The sequence below is a fragment of the Mustela putorius genome, unplaced genomic scaffold (genome assembly GCF_011764305.1).
Source record: "Mustela putorius furo isolate JIRA1106 unplaced genomic scaffold, ASM1176430v1.1 tig00000095_pilon_pilon_pilon, whole genome shotgun sequence".
NCBI lineage: Eukaryota > Metazoa > Chordata > Mammalia > Carnivora > Mustelidae > Mustela > Mustela putorius.
Genome location: NW_025421280.1, coordinates 39450164 through 39469051, shown reverse-complemented (window position 1 = coordinate 39469051; position 18888 = coordinate 39450164). Strand labels below are relative to the sequence as shown.

Here is an 18888-nt window from a genome sequence, read left to right as displayed (position 1 = left end):
TGGGGAGGCTCTTGCTGCCCAGTGAGGCCAGCGTGGGTGACACGACTTCTGTCCTTGCCGTGTGTCCATTCTCGATTGTGGGCGAGTTGGGGCCTTGGGGGTCAGGTGGTCCCCACATTCATCCCGGGTCAATGTGGGCACCGCAGCTGCAGTCAGTCTAAGCGTAAACCGGAGTAAACACTGACATGCGGGTGCTGGGGGAGGAGGGGCTGGCGCTGTCAGTGGCGGGACATTAAAATTGATGAGCAAATGCCAGTGTGGTGCATATGTCACCCGTCGGGACAGATGCCTGTCACCCGGCCCCGGGAGCTCTCTGGCTAGGCTCTGTCCAGCTCGGGGCGGACCTGGGATCTGCTGGGGAATCACACGGCGGTCGCTTTGATCCCTGCTGGGGTGGACACTGTCATCGTGGGGTTACCCTTCTAGGGCAGTGTCACCTTTGACCTGTGCATCTGTGGGTTTCTTCTGCTTCCTTCAAGCTCTGTGGACGTCCGTGCAGTCTCATTTCCGTGTGTTGCCTGTGTTCTGTCATGCTCAGGGGTTCGCGTGTCTCTCTGTGTCTGCATGAATGGGCTCCTCGTGTGTTCAGTACACTTGCACGTCCCCCCCCCCCCCGCGCGCAGACCACCCTTCTGTGCTGTGAGAAACCCCTTCTGTCGCTGCGGTCACACGCACCCCTGCGGGCGCTTCCCCCACTGTGGTCCCCTTGTTTCGGGGACGTGGAATGCGCAGGACCGGGCTCTGGTTCGTGTATGTGTCAAGGGAAACCATCCCTCGTTCCCCTGCACATAAGCAGTCTTCAATGCCCCGTGTCCACGCCTCCCCGTGGCTGCCCCAGCCCCACCCCACCTGATACCCCTTCCTCAAATCCAGGGCCTATGCATATGTTCCGCTGTTTTCCGACAGGCCGTGTGTCCGTCCTCTGTCAGTGCCAACAGTTCTGATCACTCATTAAAAATGAAGCTGTCGGTTACTTTATCCCCAAACTGGATTTACTCTCGTTGCGGGAACTGCACTTGGGAGCATGTAAGGTCACAAAACCACAGGCAGAGGGCTCTGTGCAGAGGAGAGGGGGAGGGGTGGCTGTGGAAAGAGAGATCTGGGAGGAAACTGGGAGTGGGAAGCCCAGTGTGGGGGGTGGGCTCATCGGCTGGGTGGCGCTGGGAGGTGGAGGCGGGTCTCCTCTTTGGATCCCAGGGACAGTCGTGGATCTGAGGGAAAGTTGTGTGGAGGTACAGGGTGCTGAGCTTCCTCCTGGGTCCCCGGTGCAGATGAGGGCCCAACCCGAGGGCGCCCCTGTTGGCCCCATTACTGTCATCTTCGCACGTGGTATGCAGGTCTGGGCAGGGGTGCAGTGAGTCCCCATGTGTCCCTCGCATCCAGGACCCCTTCCCTGCAATGTGGCTGCTTGAGGGTCAGGGTAGATTATCGCCGTCCAGCAGCGATAATAACGACCCTCCGTCCGGTTGGGTTTCAAAAAAGCCCTTTATTTCATATGGCCATCGCTTATATAGGGGAGCTAAGCCAATCAGCATAGACAGCGATATGCATCCACCAATCTTAAGCTTGTTACCAAGTACCCACAGCCTAGCAATAGTTCAGCAGCCAATAGGTAGTGCTTCCTGTTTACGATCAGTCGCTCTAGACACACCTTCTGGCAAATCGCCAGGCGCCATTTAGCAAAGCTCTGCGGTTGACGGATCTCCGGGCCCCTGGAGCATCCGCCCTTGACAGTTCCCCCCTTTTTGTTTTATGGTAGAAGGAAAGACTCAGCAGGGGTTGTGCCTGTCTTAGGTTGTCGCAAGGCCAAGAATATCCTTACCCGTCATTGGATCATGATGCTTATAGGATCATGTCCTGTCTTAGGTTGGTATATTCCGCCTACGATCTTACCCGTCTTTGACTACCGATCCAGCATACTGAGCCATACCTGGGGCGACTGTCTGGACTCGATGGATAACAGAGCTTGTTTGATGGCAATGGTGTCTCTTTTACGAATCCTCATCGTGGGGCAAATGCACCATAAGCAACACACCACAGCGAATATCAGCAATCCACCCATGGATATGAACCCAAACCATTGCTTCCCCCATCCTACAACATTTTTCATAAAGGCAACAAATTGAGATACTGAAGCTACTTCTACCTTACTGGCATTAACATTAACAATATTAGCACGAAGCTGTATTGTCAGATTCTCGAATCTGGCACTCCAGTTGCCTGTAAGCATCTTGGATAGTTCCCTGGAATAATTAGCTGCTCGAGTGAGGTTATCATATGCAACTGGAGTAATGCAGAGTCCAGTATCTGAGCGAAGGCATCCTACAGTCAGTAGTTGTATTACAGTGTCCATTTGTTCTTGTAGCAAGTCAATCCGTTGATTAGCAAAAAGAATACCCGCAGCAAGATGATCATTAATTTCACTCTGGGTTTGTAGAGCTTCTGCAGTATTCGTAGACAGTTGATTAATCTCCTTGGCTGCAGGAATAGCAACGGCAAGTGCAGTAGCAGCGGCGGAGGCGGCAACAGCTGTCACCACGGCAGCGGTGATACCAAAGTCTCTTTTATGTCTCAGCAAAACTGGAAGGTCTCCCTCTGGGACAGATACGGGCATAGGCAAAAACACTGGAATACGCATTATCATAGCAAATGAAAAGCCTGTAGCATTCCAACATTGTGTAAGGAAGCAAGTGTTCAACGTACAGTTCAACTTATTAGAAATGGTTGTACTGTTACTGACAAGAAACATAAAAGGGGGGCGAATACAAACAGGAATAGGCAAAAACGTGATATTTTTAGAACAAGTTTGCACTTCAACACTTGTTTCAAACGTTTGGGAAAAGTTGTGCTTTTAAGAGGAGTTACATAATAAATTAGTAGTTACGAGTGCGGGGTAAGTAGCAGAGGAAGAGGAAGACGTTAAAGGGAGTGGATAGGGCCAGGCTTTAACAATGGCCCAAAGGGTCTGTCCTGATGTCATGGTCAGGAGTGCATAGATCATCATCAACCGGATTATCGTCACCATGGCTGTCGTCCTTTTGGGCTTCTGCCTCTTTTGGTGCCGAGTGTAAGACTGGCTTGACTAGCCGTTCAGGGACCCAAATAGGGGATGGAGCGTTCTCTGGAAAGACACAAACAGAGCCTCGGCTTGGTCTGGGCCCTTCCATTGACCCGACAGAAGGTCCCTCCAAAGAACCTTAGGTTGAGAATTGCCTAGTGTGCACCAATGTCTTTCGGCGGCAGTATGCTGGTTTTTATCCACATTCAAGAAATTTAAAATGTAGAGGATAGTGGATAGTTTGTCTCTTGGGGATCGGAATGTATCTCCGATTCCCCCTTTTTGTTTAAATAAGGTATTTTTAATAGTTAGGTGGGCACGTTCCACTATGCTTTGACCCTGGGGATTGTAGGGAATACCAGTGACATGAGTGATTCCAAATGTAGCACAAAATTGTTTAAATGTAGTAGAGGTACATCCAGGGCCATTGTCTGTTTTTAATTGTTTTAGTATCCCTAGAACAGAGAAGGAATGCAAACAATGTGCGATAACATCTTTAGTTTTTTCTCCAGAATGCAAGGAGGCCGTAATAAATCCAGAGAAAGTGTCAATGGAAACATGAACGTATTTTAAGAGTCCGAATTCGGGCATATGTGTTACGTCCATTTGCCATATGTGATTAGGGAGTAACCGCTTTGGATTGACTCCCAAAGAAGGTTGAGGGAGTAAGGAGACACAGCGTTCACAGGATTTAACTATATTGCGAGCTACAGCTTTAGTAAGTTTGAATTTTAATTTTAAGGTAGAAGCGTTCACATGGAATTTCTCATGAAAGGTTTTTGCTGCTTCTATAGAGTTAAATATATGTGGATCTTTAGTAGCAGAATCGACCAGGGCATTTCCCAACGAGAGGGGCCCAGGTAAGTTAGAATGTGCTCTTAAATGCCCTATAAAAAAAGGATGCTTTCTGTTCCAAATAAGAACTTGTAATGCTCTTAAGTAGGTATGTACAGAAGACTAGTAGATATAGTTCCTGCTGTTTCTAACAGAGATAGTGCATATACTACATATTTACTATCAGAAAATAAATTGAAGGGGCAAAAGGAGAATGCCTTGAAGACCTCAGTGACTGCTAATAATTCCACACGTTGAGCAGAGGTAGTGGGAAACAAAAATGTATTAATTTTCCCATCTGCCATAAAGGCGCCAGTTCCATTATTGGAACCATCAGAAAACACCACAGGGGCATTATCAATAGGTTTTTGGCTGGTTATCCTTGGGAAAATTATGGGATGTTCTTTCCAGAATTGTAATAAAGGGTGGGAGGGATAATGATTGTCAAATTTAGCAGTAGTACTAGTCATGATAATGGCCCAATTAGAGGAGGAGTTACTCAAGAATTGAAGTTGGGGGGGCACCTGGGTGGCTCAGTGGGTTAAGCCGCTGCCTTCGGCTCAGGTCATGATCTCAGAGTCCTGGGATCGAGTCCCGCATCGGGCTCTCTGCAGCAGAGAGCCTGCTTCCCTCTCTCTCTCTCTGCCTGCCTCTCCATCTACTTGTGATTTCTCTCTATCAAATAAATAAATAAAATCTTAAAAAAAAAAAAAAAGAACTGAAGTTGGGCAGAGGTGTAGGGTGTGATGATCAACGCGGGTGACGTCCCAAAGGAAATGGTAGCTATTTTGATGGCTTTCAGAATTAGTTCAGCTATGGCCTCTGGGTAGCTACTCAAAACCTTAGCTGGGGAGTGAGCACAATGGACCCATAGCAATGGTCCTTCTTGCCAGATGACCCCAGTGGGGGAGTTATGGTCCACTAGAATAATAAAGCTCAAAGGTTTGTCAAGGTGGAATCGATCGAGTTGAGCAGCCTCCATAGCTTTTTCAATGATTCCGATGGCTTGTCTAGCAGCAAGAGTTAAGGTTCTGGGTGAATTTGGATGAGGATCTCCCTTTAGGATATCAAATAAGGGTGATAATTGAGAAGTGGGGATCCTGAGAAAACTCCTGATCCAATTTAGGTCCCCTAATAATTTCTGAAAGTCATTCAAGGTTTGGAGATGATCTAGTCTCAACGTAATTTTTAATGGTTGGATAATTGTGGGTGTCAATTTTGAACCCAGAAATTCTCGTGTAGTACCTAATTGAACCTTTTCTGTGGCGATATGTAACCCTCTATATTCCAAGAGAATAGTTAATTCCTCATAAAGAGCCTTGAGTCGATCGCCATCAGGATGGGCAAGTAAAACATCATCCATATAATGATATATTATTAGATCGGGGTTTTGTTCCTGAAGCGGTTTGATGGTCGTCCATACAAAGATTTGGCATATAGTAGGACTGTTGGTCATGCCCTGTGGTAACACAGTCCATTCATATCCTTGATCTGGGTGGGCATGATTGATAGATGGGACTGTGAAGGCAAATCTAAAGGTACCTTCAGGATGTAGGGGAATAGAGAAGAAGCAGTCCTTTATGTCTATAATGATGGTTGGCCAATTTTTTGGTAGGGTGGTCAGTAATGGTAAGCCTCACTGTATAGGTCCCATGGGTTGTATGGTAGCATTTATCGCTCTAAGGTCATGTAGTAGTCTCCATTCTCCAGATTTCTTTTTGATGATAAATATGGGTGTATTAAAAGGAGACGTGGATGGTCTTATATGTCCTGCAGCTAATTGTTCCAAGACTAGTTGCTGGGCCGCTTGTAATTTTTCTCGAGAGAGGGGCCCCTGAGGGACCCAGGCAGGTTTATTGGATATCCAAGTTAATTTGATATAGTCAGTGGCCCCTAATGAAAACCCAGACCCGTCCAGTTCTCCTTTTTCTGGGGTTCAATCGGGTTGGTGATTCCTTGTTGATTATTCCCTAAACCTTTTCCCCAGATGTGTCCCTGAGCAAGCATAATTGTATTAGCTTGCGGGCTGCTAAATGGTATGTCCGATGTTAATTTTAGATCCATGCCTTCCATGACATCTCTACCCCATAAGTTTACAGGCAAGTGATCTAATATATATGGTTAAACTAAACCTTGGTGTCCTTCATCATCTCTCCAATTTAGTAAAGTAGCACTCCTATCAGGATTAGAGGCAATACCTAAGCCACGCAAAGCTTGGTCAGCCTTTTGTATTGGCCATGCTTTTGGCCAATCTTCCCTTTTGATGATACTCTTATCTGCACCTGTGTCTAAGAGCCCTGTGGATGCTTTACCATTAATATGTAAAGCGGTCATTGGGCTTTCTCTTAGATTTAGCATAAGGAAGGCACATGGAGTCCCAATAGATCCTAGGCCTTGATTACCTCTCTCTTTATTGCTGGCCGGGAAATGTGAATGTTGGCTGGGCAGAATTAGCAATTGCACTATGCGGTCTCCAGGGGAAATAGAAACAATACCCCATGGGGATGAGGCAAGAATTTTAATCTCACCTGTAAAGTCAGGATCAATGACTCTGGGTGTAATTTGTAATCCTTTCAGTGCACTAGAACTTCTACCCAGTAGTAATCCTACAGTTCCCTCGGGTCGTGGTCCACAGACAGTAGTAGGGATTCGATGAACTCCCATAGCAGGAGTTAATATTGCTCTGGCGGAGGCACAGAGATCCAGTCCTGCGCTTCCTTTGTTGCTCTACGGAGCTGGAAAGGGGATAGTAGCTCTGAGGGATTGTCTGTATGGCCCCGTATATTTGTGGGCCCCGGAACTGTGGGCCCTATTTTCCGTTTTCTGGCAGGGGATTCCCTTGGATATCTTGGGTGGATCTACAGTCGCTAGCCCAGTGATTTCCCTTTTTGCATCGAGGACATAGGCCAGGTTTTTTATTGACCTGAGGACAGTCCCGTTTTTTATGACCTGGTTTATTACATTGGAAGCAGAGACCAGGGGATTTGGTAACCTTTGTACCAGTAAAATTAGCGTAAGCCTCTGCCATGACATTAGCTTGGATAACTGATTCGTTTATGTCTCTACAGGCCTTTAAATAGGAGGCTAGGTCTTTGTTTTTCCAGGGTCGTATTGCTTCTTTGCACCATTTATTGGCTTGCTCATAGGCTAATTGCTTGACCAGAGGCATAGCCTAATCAACATCCCCCAAAATTCTAGATGCCATTTGGATAAGTCTATCTACAAAATCTGCATATGGTTCATTATTTCCCTGGATAACTTTTGACAATTGACCCTGTTAATCACCGTGCCTTGTATGGTTTTCCACGCCCTAGCGGCAGCAGTAGCAATTTGCAAATATGCTGCAGGTGGAAAATAGATCTGATTTTGATTTCCCGAAAACTGTCCTGTACCAGTAAGCATTTCTAAATTCCAAGCTCCATTCCCAGCTCCCGCATTACGGCGAGCAGTTTCCGTACAGTTATCCTGATTTGCTATTTTCCACATAAGATATTGCCCTCCAGACAAGCAAGCTCGCGCTAGATTACTCCAGTCTAAAGGTGTTAGGTTTTGTTCTGCGAGAGTCTCGAGTCTCGAGTAAGGTAATGGTATAAGCAGCCTGAGGGCCATAAGACATGACTGCCTCTTTTAGCTGTTTTACTTGTTTAATATCTAATGGCTGGTGCATGCGATTCCCTTGCTGATCTTGAAAGACTGGTAGGGGGACGCCTGGGTGGCTCAGTTGGTTGAGCAGCTGCCTTCGGCTCAGGTCATGATCCCAGAGTCCTGGGATCGAGTCCCACATCGGGCTTCTGCTCCACAGGGAGCCTGCTTCTCCCTCTGACTCTGCCTTCCACTCTGTCTGCCTGTGCTCGCGCTCTCTCTCTCTGACAAATAAATAAAATCTTTAAAAAAAAAAAAGAAAGAAAGAAAGACTGGTAGGGCTAAGCCTAACTGTTGTCCTATTGAATTCCAATCAGTGACGTCATGTCTACCGTGCGAGCAGGCTCCTGGGCAGCTACAATTTATTTCAGGATTATAAGGTGGGGGAGCTGAAGGCTGCAACGGCTCACAAGATAAGTTGCTTAATTTTTTTGCTAATTCATCCCCCCAAAGCTCTTCTTCCTCTTCTGAAGAGGCCCCTATAGTTGAGGCCTTCAATTGTTCCTCTTTTACTTCCTCCAAGACCTGTTCCCCTGCTTGTAGGCTTTCTTTTATAATCTCAGGGGGTTTGGGGCTAAGCAAACAGGATCGTATGAGAGCCCATATAGCGAGTGTGCCAGATGGAAGGGGTTTCTCTTCATCAACCTTCCTAAGGTCCTCCCCTAAATGTTCCCATTGTGGAATGTTTAATAATCCTTCATCTAGGAACCAAGGGCTGACTCCTTCTACTGTGTGCAAGAACGCTCGAGCAGTTTTCATTTTCAAAGGAGTTCCATTTGCTTTTAGCAACTCCCGCAGAGGCCCTTCCATACGTATTCTTGACCTCTGAACCCATAGTATTTCAGAAATAGTCAAGAAGCAAAGAAAAGACTAGTCGGCTATCGTCACTAAAACAGTGAGCTTTCTCAAGATCATCACTAACACCAGTCAGCTTACGTTGCAATCATCACTATAATCAGTGAACTTTCCTAAAACTTCTCTGGCCAGAATTTTCTTCTAAATAAATTCGTCACTTACCTCAGTGCACTGTTAGAAACGGAGAAAGGGGGTTCCCCGGACGGGCCACCATTTATCGCCGTCCAGCAGCGATAATAACGACCCTCCATCGGGTTGGGTTTCAAAAAAACCCTTTATTTCATATGGCCATCGCTTATATAGGGGAGCTAAGCCAATCAGCATAGACAGCGATATGCATCCACCAATCTTAAGCTTGTTACCAAGTACCCACAGCCTAGCAATAGTTCAGCAGCCAATAGGTAGTGCTTCCTGTCTACGATCAGTCGCTCTAGACACACCTTCTGGCAAATCACCAGGCGCCGTTTTGCAAAGCTCTGCGGTTGACGGATCTCCGGGCCCCTGGGGCATCCGCCCTGGACAGTAGATCCTGAAGGGGGCCCTGCCCGTGAGATTGGAGAGCACCTGGAGGTGTCTTCTCGGGGGACAGAATCTCCCGATGCCCGGGTCTCCCTGCAGTCTTGCCCCTGGGCAGGTGCTGCGGAGACGGTCTCCCAGAGCACGGAGGGTCTGGCAGGAGAAGCCGGCAGCCCTTCCAGCCAAGGGTGTAAGGAGGGAGGCCAAGCGGCCTGACCGTCCTGTGAGGTCTCGGTGCTGGGAGTGCAGGGGCTCCGGGGCAGGGCGTGAGGTTCAGAACGACCGACCGCTGGCCTTGCGGACTCGGGGTGTGGGGGATCTCGCCACGGTGTGTCCGCTGCTTCTCCGTAGTGACACGAGTGCGTTCCACGGAGCCCCGGGACTGGGGGTGTTGCACAGTGACTGCGTGGACCCGGCGAAACTCAGCAGAGCTGGTGAGGCCCCTGGCTGGTCCCGTGGGCACCCCGATCCCGATGACAGAGCTGTCCCCCCGGGAGGGACAGTGTTTCCTCAGAACTGCAGGCCCAGGACACGCGCTGGCCTGTCTACACCAGAAGGCTGGGTGCAGTGAGGAAGCGTGTAAGCCGTGGCTAAGACCTACTCCTGTCCCGGCGGAGGGAGCCCTGTGACCTCCGTCCACGCAGACAGGCGTCCGGGGACCAGGCACGCGGGTGGGACCTGGCAGGTGCGTTCTTCGTGGCTTGGGGAACATTCGGCACTAAGATTGGTTACGGAGCAGCAACCGTGTTGTTCCAGGCCAGTGGGTCCACAACGTCCAGCGGTGACTCGGGGACTGGGGAGTCCCTGCTGGGGCAGATGGATTTTACGTCCAAACCAGCCTGGACTAAGGGACACTCGATTTCAGCATTACTTGTCCTTCCCCGAGCGGCCGTTGGGTGTCCCTCGCCCGTGTTCTCACACGTCACTGGGGGAAAACCGATGTTTGCCTGTGGTTTCCTAGAGCAGCGTCTCATTTTCTGTTGGTTTTCGTTTGTGTGTTTCAGAGAGGGGAGAGCGAGCGGGTGCCTGCGCGTGTGCGAGCGGGTGCCTGCGCGTGTGGGGTGTGGGGAGCGGCAGGAGGAGGGGGAGGGAGAGGCTGGAGCTCATGCCACGCTCAGCACAGAGCCCGACGCGCAGACCTGACCTGAGCTGCCATCAGGAGTTGGGACGCGTCAGGCTGAGCCCCCCAGGTGCCCCTGGAGGCGGGACCCGTCCTGATGGCAGAGCAGACAGTTCAAGCTCAGCATCTGGGGAGTGTGGGACACCGGCGCCATTTTCAGTGGATCCCACTGGAGGCAGAAACACCTCGAGGTCTCGGTGGTATCCAAGGTCATGAGCTCCCTGGCGGGCGTGCGGACCCCCGGTGGGAACACTTCTGCTCTTGCACGCGGTGAGGGGACAGAGCCCGGGGTAAGTGCAGATGACGCCCCAGGTTGAGCCGAAGGAGCTGCTCAGGGCCTTCCGGGGACGAGTCGCCACGTGCCCAGCACGATCTGTGCCGTTTGCAACGTTCAGTTATTTAGTCTTCATCTTCTTTCTTCTTTTTTTTAATGAATTATTTCTTTAGTTTTTATTATTTATTTATTTGTTTGTTTGTTTTCCTCGCATTTTATTTATTTATTTGACAGACAGGGCTCGGGGTCCCGGAGGACGGAGGGGCCGGTCCCCATCTGCAGAGCGCTTCCTCCAAGCCCGTCAGGAGGGACTTGGGGGACAGCCCCGCGGCCGAGGGCCCCCGTGGGAATGGGGGATGGGACGGCTGGAAGGAGGCTCCGGGGCTCGGGCGTCCAGGCGGCCTCAGCCTTTCTCAGCGGTTCCGGCCCTCGGCGGCGACGTGCGGACCCGCGGGCCGCTGGCGATCTCGGGCCTTGGGTGGCGCCTCCGCTGTCCGTCCTCCTCGCGGGCCGGAGCGAGCTGGACGCCAGAGGAGCCGCCGGCGCGGGCCGCGGGGTCCCGTCGCCTCCCCGTGCGCTCAGTCCCCGGGCGACCCGGCTCAGCCGTCCGCCCCGCCCGGCTGGGGGCCGCGCGGGAGGGAGACCCGAGTCCCGCGCACTCGCCGCGGTCCCCTGTGCTCGGCCCGCAGGGGCCCGGCTCCCGGGGGCGACCGGCCGCGGGTCCCGCAGCGCCAGGGCCGCGGCTGTGGCTGCTCGGAAGGGGTTTCGGGCGCGTGTGGCGGTGTCGTTGCCGACGTGAGGCGTCTGTCCCTCTCCCCGGTCGGGGTCGCCCCACGCGTGGCCTGGCCCGCGCCCACGCGCCCGCACCCACGGGAGACTTGGTGTGAGTCTGGGGACCCGCTGGCCAGTCGAAAAGCCGCGTCCCGTGCTTCGGCAGGCTCGCGGGGGTCTCCGTCCTCGGGACACTGTCCCGCAGCGCAGGGGACAGGAGGCGTCTGCGCCGCGGTCAGCGGGAGCCGGGACCGGGTCAGCGCAGCGAAGGTCGGCGGCGTTTGCAGCCGGTGGTTGGGGCGGGGCGCGGTGCGGGGGGGGGGCTGCGCGGGTCTGTGCCCCCGACGCCACCGAGAAGACGCGTCCGAGGCCATTTGTCTTCCTTCGTCGTTGGCCTCAGGTCATTCCAAGCGCTCTTGGGTAAGGACGGTCCCTCGGCTCCCTGAAGACCCGGGAGGCTCAAGGGACCCGTACCATGCGCATCAGATTCTGTGTTTTGGAATCATGACCTGCAGATTTAGTGACCAGTGAGACCAGTTGGGGAGATTGAGATCGGAAGTTCCCTGTAAGGGCCGTGGTAGTTCTCACTTACTCTCTCTCTCCCTTCCTTCCTTTTTTTCTTCCTTCCTCTTCTTCCTCTTTCCTTTCTTTTTTTTTTTTTTTTTTAAATTTATTTATTATTTGAGAGAGCAATGGATTAAGGTAGGGCAGAGGTTAGAATCCACAATCCGGCCACGTACTGAGTGGGGGGAGGGGGGAATATGCTGCATCTCAAGAGGCATGAAGTCCTGACCTGAGCCAAAACCTAGAGTATGACCCTTAACCAATGGGCCACCCAAACACCCTAAGGCCATTTTAGTTCTGAATTACATTTGGTTCAATTGGCTCATCTTGTTAAAAATGCATGTGTGGGGGCATCTGGGTGGCTCAGGAGGTTAAGCCTCTGCCTTCAGCTCAGGTCATGATCAGGATCCAGGGATCGAGCCCCACATTGGGCTCTCTGCACAGCGGAGAACCTGCTTCCTCCTCTCTCTCTCTGCGTGTCTCTCTGCCTACTTGTGATCTGTCAAATAAATAAATAAAACCTTAAAAAAAAAAAAAGAAGAAGAAGAAGAAGAAGAAAGAAAAAATAATCCCACCGAAAATCCTATCAGAAATCTGAAAGCACTTCAGAAATAGAGACAAATATTTTAAAAAAGGAAAGAAAGAAAGAAAGAAATGCATGTGTGGAGGGACTGTGGGGTTTTTTTTTTGGTTGTTTTTACTTGTTGGTTTGTTTGTTTTAAAGATTTTATTTATTTATTTGACAGACAGAGATCACAAGGAGGCAGAGAGGCAGGCAGAGAGAGGGGGGGATGCAGGCTCCTTGCTGAGCAGAGAGCCCGATTTGGGGCTGGATCCCAGGACCCTAAGATCATGACCTGAGCCGAAGGCAGAGGCTTAATCCACTGAGCCACCCCGGCGCCCCTGGGGGAATGGCAGTATTGAAAACAAACTGGCCAGGGTCCCCCTTAGTTGCCCTGTCATGGCGCTTTGATGACTGGAATCTATTTCCTGGTGGTTTTCTCTAGACTACGGAATTTCTTTTTTTTTTTAAAGATTTTATTTATTTATTTGTCAGAGAGAGAGCGAGCGAGAGCTAGCACAGACAGAGTGGAAGGCAGAGTCAGAGGGAGAAGCAGGCTCCCTGCGGAGCAATGAGCCGGATGTGGGACTCGATCCCAGGACGCTGGGATCATGACCTGAGCCGAAGGCAGCTGCTTAACCAAGTGAGCCACCCAGACGTCCCTAGAATACGGAATTTCTAAACATGGCTTCTACATAGGAGTAGGCTTGTTATAGAAGAAATCAGACGGAAGACCAGCCTGTTTCCATCCGGCACTGATCCAAGAGGAAGAGCCCAGTACTGAAAAGGAGCTGAACCAAAGCCAAATGAGTCTTCTGAGAATGAGCAAGCCCCCCCCCCCACAGGTCCCCAGCAGGCCCTGCCTGGCGCAGACAGGGCGCCGACCTATGATCCCAGGACAAAACTGACCCTTCAGCCTCCAGCCCGGGGTCTGAGAGAAAGCAGCACCGTGGGCTCTGTGGGACCCACACTTGCGTGCTCAGTGGTCAGTGTCTTCTTGGGTCCATTTGTGATCAGCAAGTCACACTGACATTAACAATAAAACTGTCACTTCTTTTTACAGGAAAAATTGAGTTATGGGGTGGGGGGAAGTAGGCGGTTTAGTTTCTTAAGTGTCCGACTCTTGATTTTGGCTCAGGTCATGATCTTGACATCTTGAAATTGAGCCTTGTTCTGTGCTTAGTACACGGTCTGCTTGAGATTCCCTCTGCGCGCATAGATCCATGCATAAGAAATAATGACAAATAAATGTATTAATAAATATTAACAATATGAATAAATAATTAGTAATAAATAAAAACATATTAAATGAAAAACAAATTAAATAAAAAATTTTAAAAATCTCAGGGCGCCTGGGTGGCTCAGTGGGTTAAGCCTTGGCCTTTGACTCAAGTCATTGTCTCAGGGTCCTGGGATCAAGTCCCCCATCAGGCTCTCTGCTTGGCGGGGAGCCTGCTTCCTCCTCTCTCTCTCTCTGCCTGCCTCTCTGCCTGCTTGTGATCTCTGTCAAATGAATACATAAATAAAATATTTTAAAAAATTTTTTTAAATCTTGAAGAAAAATGGGTTTATCTGGGAATATCAGAGAATCGTAATAGGGGACAAGAAAGCCCCCAGCAAAAGCACAGGCAAGGCTGGGAAAGAAAGGGAGCGGTTCCTTCTTGGAGGAGCCGGGGCACAGGGCGGGGCCGCCACACAGAGCATCCATTGGAGCAAGCTGGAGAGTCCATGTGACTTCTCATTGGCTGAGCCCTGAGTGTCTCTCATTGGCTGGACTGTTGCCACGCGGAGAAACAATCTTCCTTCCCCCGGTGCAGGACGGCCTGGCGGCGCGCATCTCCCCGCGTTACTCCGCACCTGGCCCTGAGGGAGGGTTCGGGTGCTTTCTCTGCGGACTCGTGACTCCATCTTAGTCGTGTCTCCTTTACTCGTTTCCGGGGAGCGGACGGGCTGCTGCGCGGGTTTCCTTGCTGGCTGTGGGGTCGGCTGCTGAGCGCGGGCGAGCGCGAGCTGGTGGTGGCCGCTGTCGTGCGCGGTGACTCGACGTTCACCACTTGGACTCTTCCCAGGTGGCCGCACCGTTTGGCATTCCCAGCAGCAGAGATGCGTGACAGCTCGCCCTGCCTCGCCTCCTCCCCGGCTGGCGCCTGCATGACCTCGGAGCTATTCTAGTGGGTCTGAGGGGTGTCTGCTTGCAGGGCCACGTCCGTGCCCCTGATGACAACCGTCCAGCATCTCCTGAACCTGTCGGCCGCTGGCAGATCCTCCTCGGAGCCGCGGCTGCTCAGGTGTTAGGTGTGGGCTTTTCCCCGCTGCCCTTTACCAGGGTGAGGCCGTCCCCTTTGTTTCTGGTTGGTTGAGTTCTCTTGTCAAGACAGGGTCGTGTGGTTCGTCAGATGGCTTCCTGGGTCCGTCGAAGTGATCATGGGGTTTTGGTTTTTATTCTGTTCATAAGGCTTATGACTGCAGTTGTGCTCCCTGAACCAGCCGCTTTATTTCCTATAACGGGAAAGACCTGCTGCTGATGCCCATTGGCCTGTCCCACCAAGGAGGGGTTGCAGCAGATGGGGTAGTAAGCCCCGCTGCATCGTTTCCGGCAGTAGCCAGAGCCACACACCAGGTGGCCAAACCGGGTCATACAAGGAGAGGACTCACCGTTGGGACACATAGGAACGTGTCAAATAGGAATAGATCAAATGGCAGCTGAATATAAGGAAACAAAGAAATTAAGGGGTTGGTCTCTAAGAAGCGAGGCTGCTGAGAGTCAGCAGGCCTCAGGAGAGGGTCTGGGAGAGTACATTCCCCATGCGGGGTCACTTTGCAGGAGCTGCTGTTGCCAGCTGCGCCACGTGTTGGGAGTGGAGGGCTCAGGTGATGAAGTGGGAGAGAATAGGAAAGGGGTCCTTTGCCCACACGGGCACGCACAGCCCAGGACCTTCTGTTGTCAGTGGAGCACTAGGGTTAGACCATCCGAAGGACTAAAAAGAGCAAGGAGGAAAGGGGTAAGGGGGGAAATCCCTCACCTATTTGGCCCAACGCAGTCCATAGGGCGCTCCTTGGGACTCTGGGTGTTCTCATGGAACAGTCCCATCTGGAGATCGTCACCGAGGGAAACTCCCACAAAATTCTTAAAGAATCTGGGGATGCAGTGTCAGAGCAATGTGGCGCCCATGACGGACGCCAAACATGGGGCGGCCTGATCCCATGGAGCTGGTGGCATGGGTGGGGGAATGTCGCGCTCTCCCTGCCTGCAGAGACGACGCAACACACACACAGGTGGATGCACAAGCTCTTGTTTATTCCCTGGTGCCTCCCCTTGCGGGGAAGTTCCCTTGCCTTATATAGGGCATAACAGCCAATCACAGGGGTGTTCACATGAACAGGGAGTATACAGCCAATCACAGAGGTTTTCACGTGAACAGGAGGTATCTGGGGCTGGTAGGCAGTGGTGGCATACGGTCCTCATGTGACGAGCACGAGGTCACGTGTGGCCAGGGCGGATGTTTTTTAGGTTGTCCGGACTGCTCCAGTGCCATCTTAGGGGCGCGACCTGTGCCATCTTGGGGGCGTGACCCCGACAGGGAAAGAATTCACCCAAGACAGACCAAGAAGATATAAGTTTATTGAAGAAACCACAGGGGAGCAGCACACAGGACAGCGGAGGACAGTGTCTGCCTTGAGGTGGTACCAAGGAGCGAGAAATGGGGTGACCGTGAGGGAGTGTGTGATCCTATGGACTTTTCCCTGTTTTGGTAACTGTGCCTGGTTGGAGGAAGTCTGCTGGTTACTTAGGGGCTCTGGCCATTTGCAGGTAGTGACTTCATGAGCCGGTTAGCATTCAGCTGTGGTCGCTGTGGGCCGTTTGCTTTGATGCTTATTTTCCCGTTGCTCGAGCTTATTGCTGGAAAGCGGCCCCTACATTATGTTCCTGCCCTCTGTTTAAAGTCACCCTGGGCTCTGTGGCCATCAGTCTCTCAGGGGCTCCTCTTTCTGGCGCGCTTCTGCTTGCATTCTGGGCACCGGGGTATATGGTCGAGGCCCTGCTGATTTCCGATGACTCTTCAGGAACTGGAACTCCTCTTATGCACTGCGTGTGCCAGGCCCCTGGGCCCTGTGTCCCTGCTCACTGTCCACCTAACCCAGGGACAGGGTGGTGTCTGCCTCTGCCGGGATAGAGGGGACTGTGCTAGGCTCCTTCACCTTGTTGCCTTCCAGTGAGAGCAGCACTGGAATCTGTGTGTTCACAGCATCCTGACATCTGGTTCCAGTTTTGGGGCTGACAAGGCAGTAACCGTCCTTGAGCAAGTCAAAGATGTGCCGTCCAGTTTCAGGGTGGTCTGAACGAGTATTTCACTTTTCATTCTTTCGCATACAACTGTGCTCAGATCTGCTCATTTTCAGTACAAATAGCCTATATTGGGGTGTATGTACGTCTGTATGAGCTATCGTCGTCGCCCTCTGCTTTGGGGTCCCAGCCCTTCCCATCACTGAGGGCAGTGCCGTGGATGTGTTTGCGTGTTGTCACTTCCCGCATGGGTGTGACTTGGGTCCTAGGGTGGGATGCGGTTCCCCATGTGTCGCCCCCACATCCTCCCTCACACACGGGTGAGGAGGGAGCGCTGCTACAACAGAACATGTGGATGTTCCAGGACGTGGTGGTCTTTGAGGATGTGGCTGTGAACTTCTCCCGGGAAGAGTGGGCTTTGCTGGATCATGGTCAGAGGCAGCTCTACAGAGATGTGATGCTGGAGACCTGCAGGAACCTGGCCTCCCTGGGTAAGCATGGCTCCGCCCTGTCTCTAGAGTTGTAGGGAACGAGTTTTTCTTAGAAGTGTCTGATCTTCCTTGTGCCGAGGAATGGGAATATGCCGGAGGAGAGACAGACGTGGTCCAAGCCTTCTTGGAAACTACGGAGGGTCACATACCTTTTGGTGAAAACAGAGTTTCATGTGTTAAATCGACTCTTCTTTAATCTTGATCCAAGTCTGAGACTCCCTGCTTTTCTAAACGCGAATGTGGTCTCCAGGGTCCCGTTAGGGCAGGGAGTGTACTTTTCACTCCTATGAAAGTTACATGGGGGTTGCTATCTGTCAGGCTCGGTGACGTCACTCCAGTTAAACCCTCCCTTAATGAGAGGGAAGATGCCAGAGTAGGGGAATCCCGAGCTCACTAGCTCTGCTGGACATACTGAGGCAAGAACTGCTTGTGTTCTGACTCAGTCTCAAAATGATCTGAAGGCCGCCAGAACAGATCTTTTGCAGCTAGTCCCTGTGAGAAATCCTCATGGGAGAGGGTAGGTGGGGCAGAGATGTGGTTGGAAACCCAGCCCCAGTGCGGCTACGTGGAAAACTGGATGGGCCCTCCCAGGTAGATAGACGCAAGGAAATGAGTCCCTACACCAGGCTTCTTGGCCCTGGGGACCACAGTGCAAAGACCAGGGCCTGGGACACCTGCCTTCGAAAATCAGTGGGTCTTAAGTTTGGGAGCTAAACCATCAGTGGGGCGATGGGACTGTTCCTTGAGAACGTCCAGAGATCAAAGGGGAGCCCTATGGACTACGTTTGCCCCTTTACACCTTTCCTGCCTCTTTCTCTTTTTAGTCCTTTGGCTGGCCCATGCAGGAAGGATGGAGGACTATAGACAACCGACAGAGAGCACACTCTTACAGTTGGCTCAGGACGGAGCACAGACCTGCATGTTGAAATGTCCCTGCGTTATGTGTGAAGATTCATTGCCTAATTTTAGGGCACACACTGGAGGCCCAGAGAGCCGTCTAGGGACTGACATGTTGACGGGTGTCTTTTGTCTTGCAGCCCGTCCCCCGGATAGTCAGCTGTATCTGGGAGCCAGTTCTGACCGGTCACATGTGCATTGCTTATACTGGTTCCCCCCACTCGGCACTGGTTCCCACTCACTCACCCCATCTAACCCACCTGTCCTGGAGGAACCCATCCAAAGTAGCTCCTGTCCAGCCACCCTTGGTGGCAGCCTCCCTTGGGACTGATGTCTTCCCCATTGGGACTCCTGTCCTGCCACCCCTGTCAGGCAACCCCAAGTGTGATGGCCGCCTCTCCAGCATGATTCCTGTCCCGTGATCGAAGGAGATAACCACAGCGACCAGGGAGCCTGTATTGTCCACATTCAGGCCTTTGGTCCCTTGGCCTCTCAGCTGCCGACTGCTGCCCACCTCTGCGCCCACAGCAGTCACCACGCATTGTTGCACACAGACATATTGAGGGTGACCCCCATCCATCAGTGCCCCAGCAAGGCTACAGCAGGACTTCTCAGCCAGCCATGCAGGGGTGCGAGCCCCACACAGTGTGCATGTAGCAGCTGGGTCTCAGCCGTGACAGGCGGCCACACAGGGCCCACAGCAGAACACTCCTGGAGCACCTGGTCCTGGTGGCCGGAGTATGCTATGGTGGAGGGCACTGTAGCATGTCTTCTGGAAAGGCCACTACTCTGAGGACCGGGAGATGTAGCTGACTGACTTAATACGTGCCAGCACAGGGAGAAGACAGAGGAATTTGTTGCAAAGAAAATAACAGGATAAAAGCACTGAAAATGACCTAAATCATAGAGAGCTAAGTCATCTACCAGATAGAAGAATTCAAGGTAGTGGTCATGTAGATACCGCCCAGGCTTGAGAGAAGAGTGGCTAGACACGGTGAGAACTACAACAAGGAGATAGA

General features: G+C 51.8%; 1 protein-coding gene across 1 annotated transcript in view; it reads left to right on the top strand.

Annotated features, from left to right (window-relative positions):
• LOC101670926 (zinc finger protein 77) overlaps positions 1-18888 on the top strand; it is a 33216-nt gene that overhangs the window by 7891 nt on the left and 6437 nt on the right. Inside the window, exon 2 of the mRNA XM_045087012.1 lies at positions 16846-16972. Within this exon, the coding sequence (XP_044942947.1) occupies positions 16846-16972 (127 nt within the window). The remainder of the gene's footprint in view (positions 1-16845; positions 16973-18888) is intronic.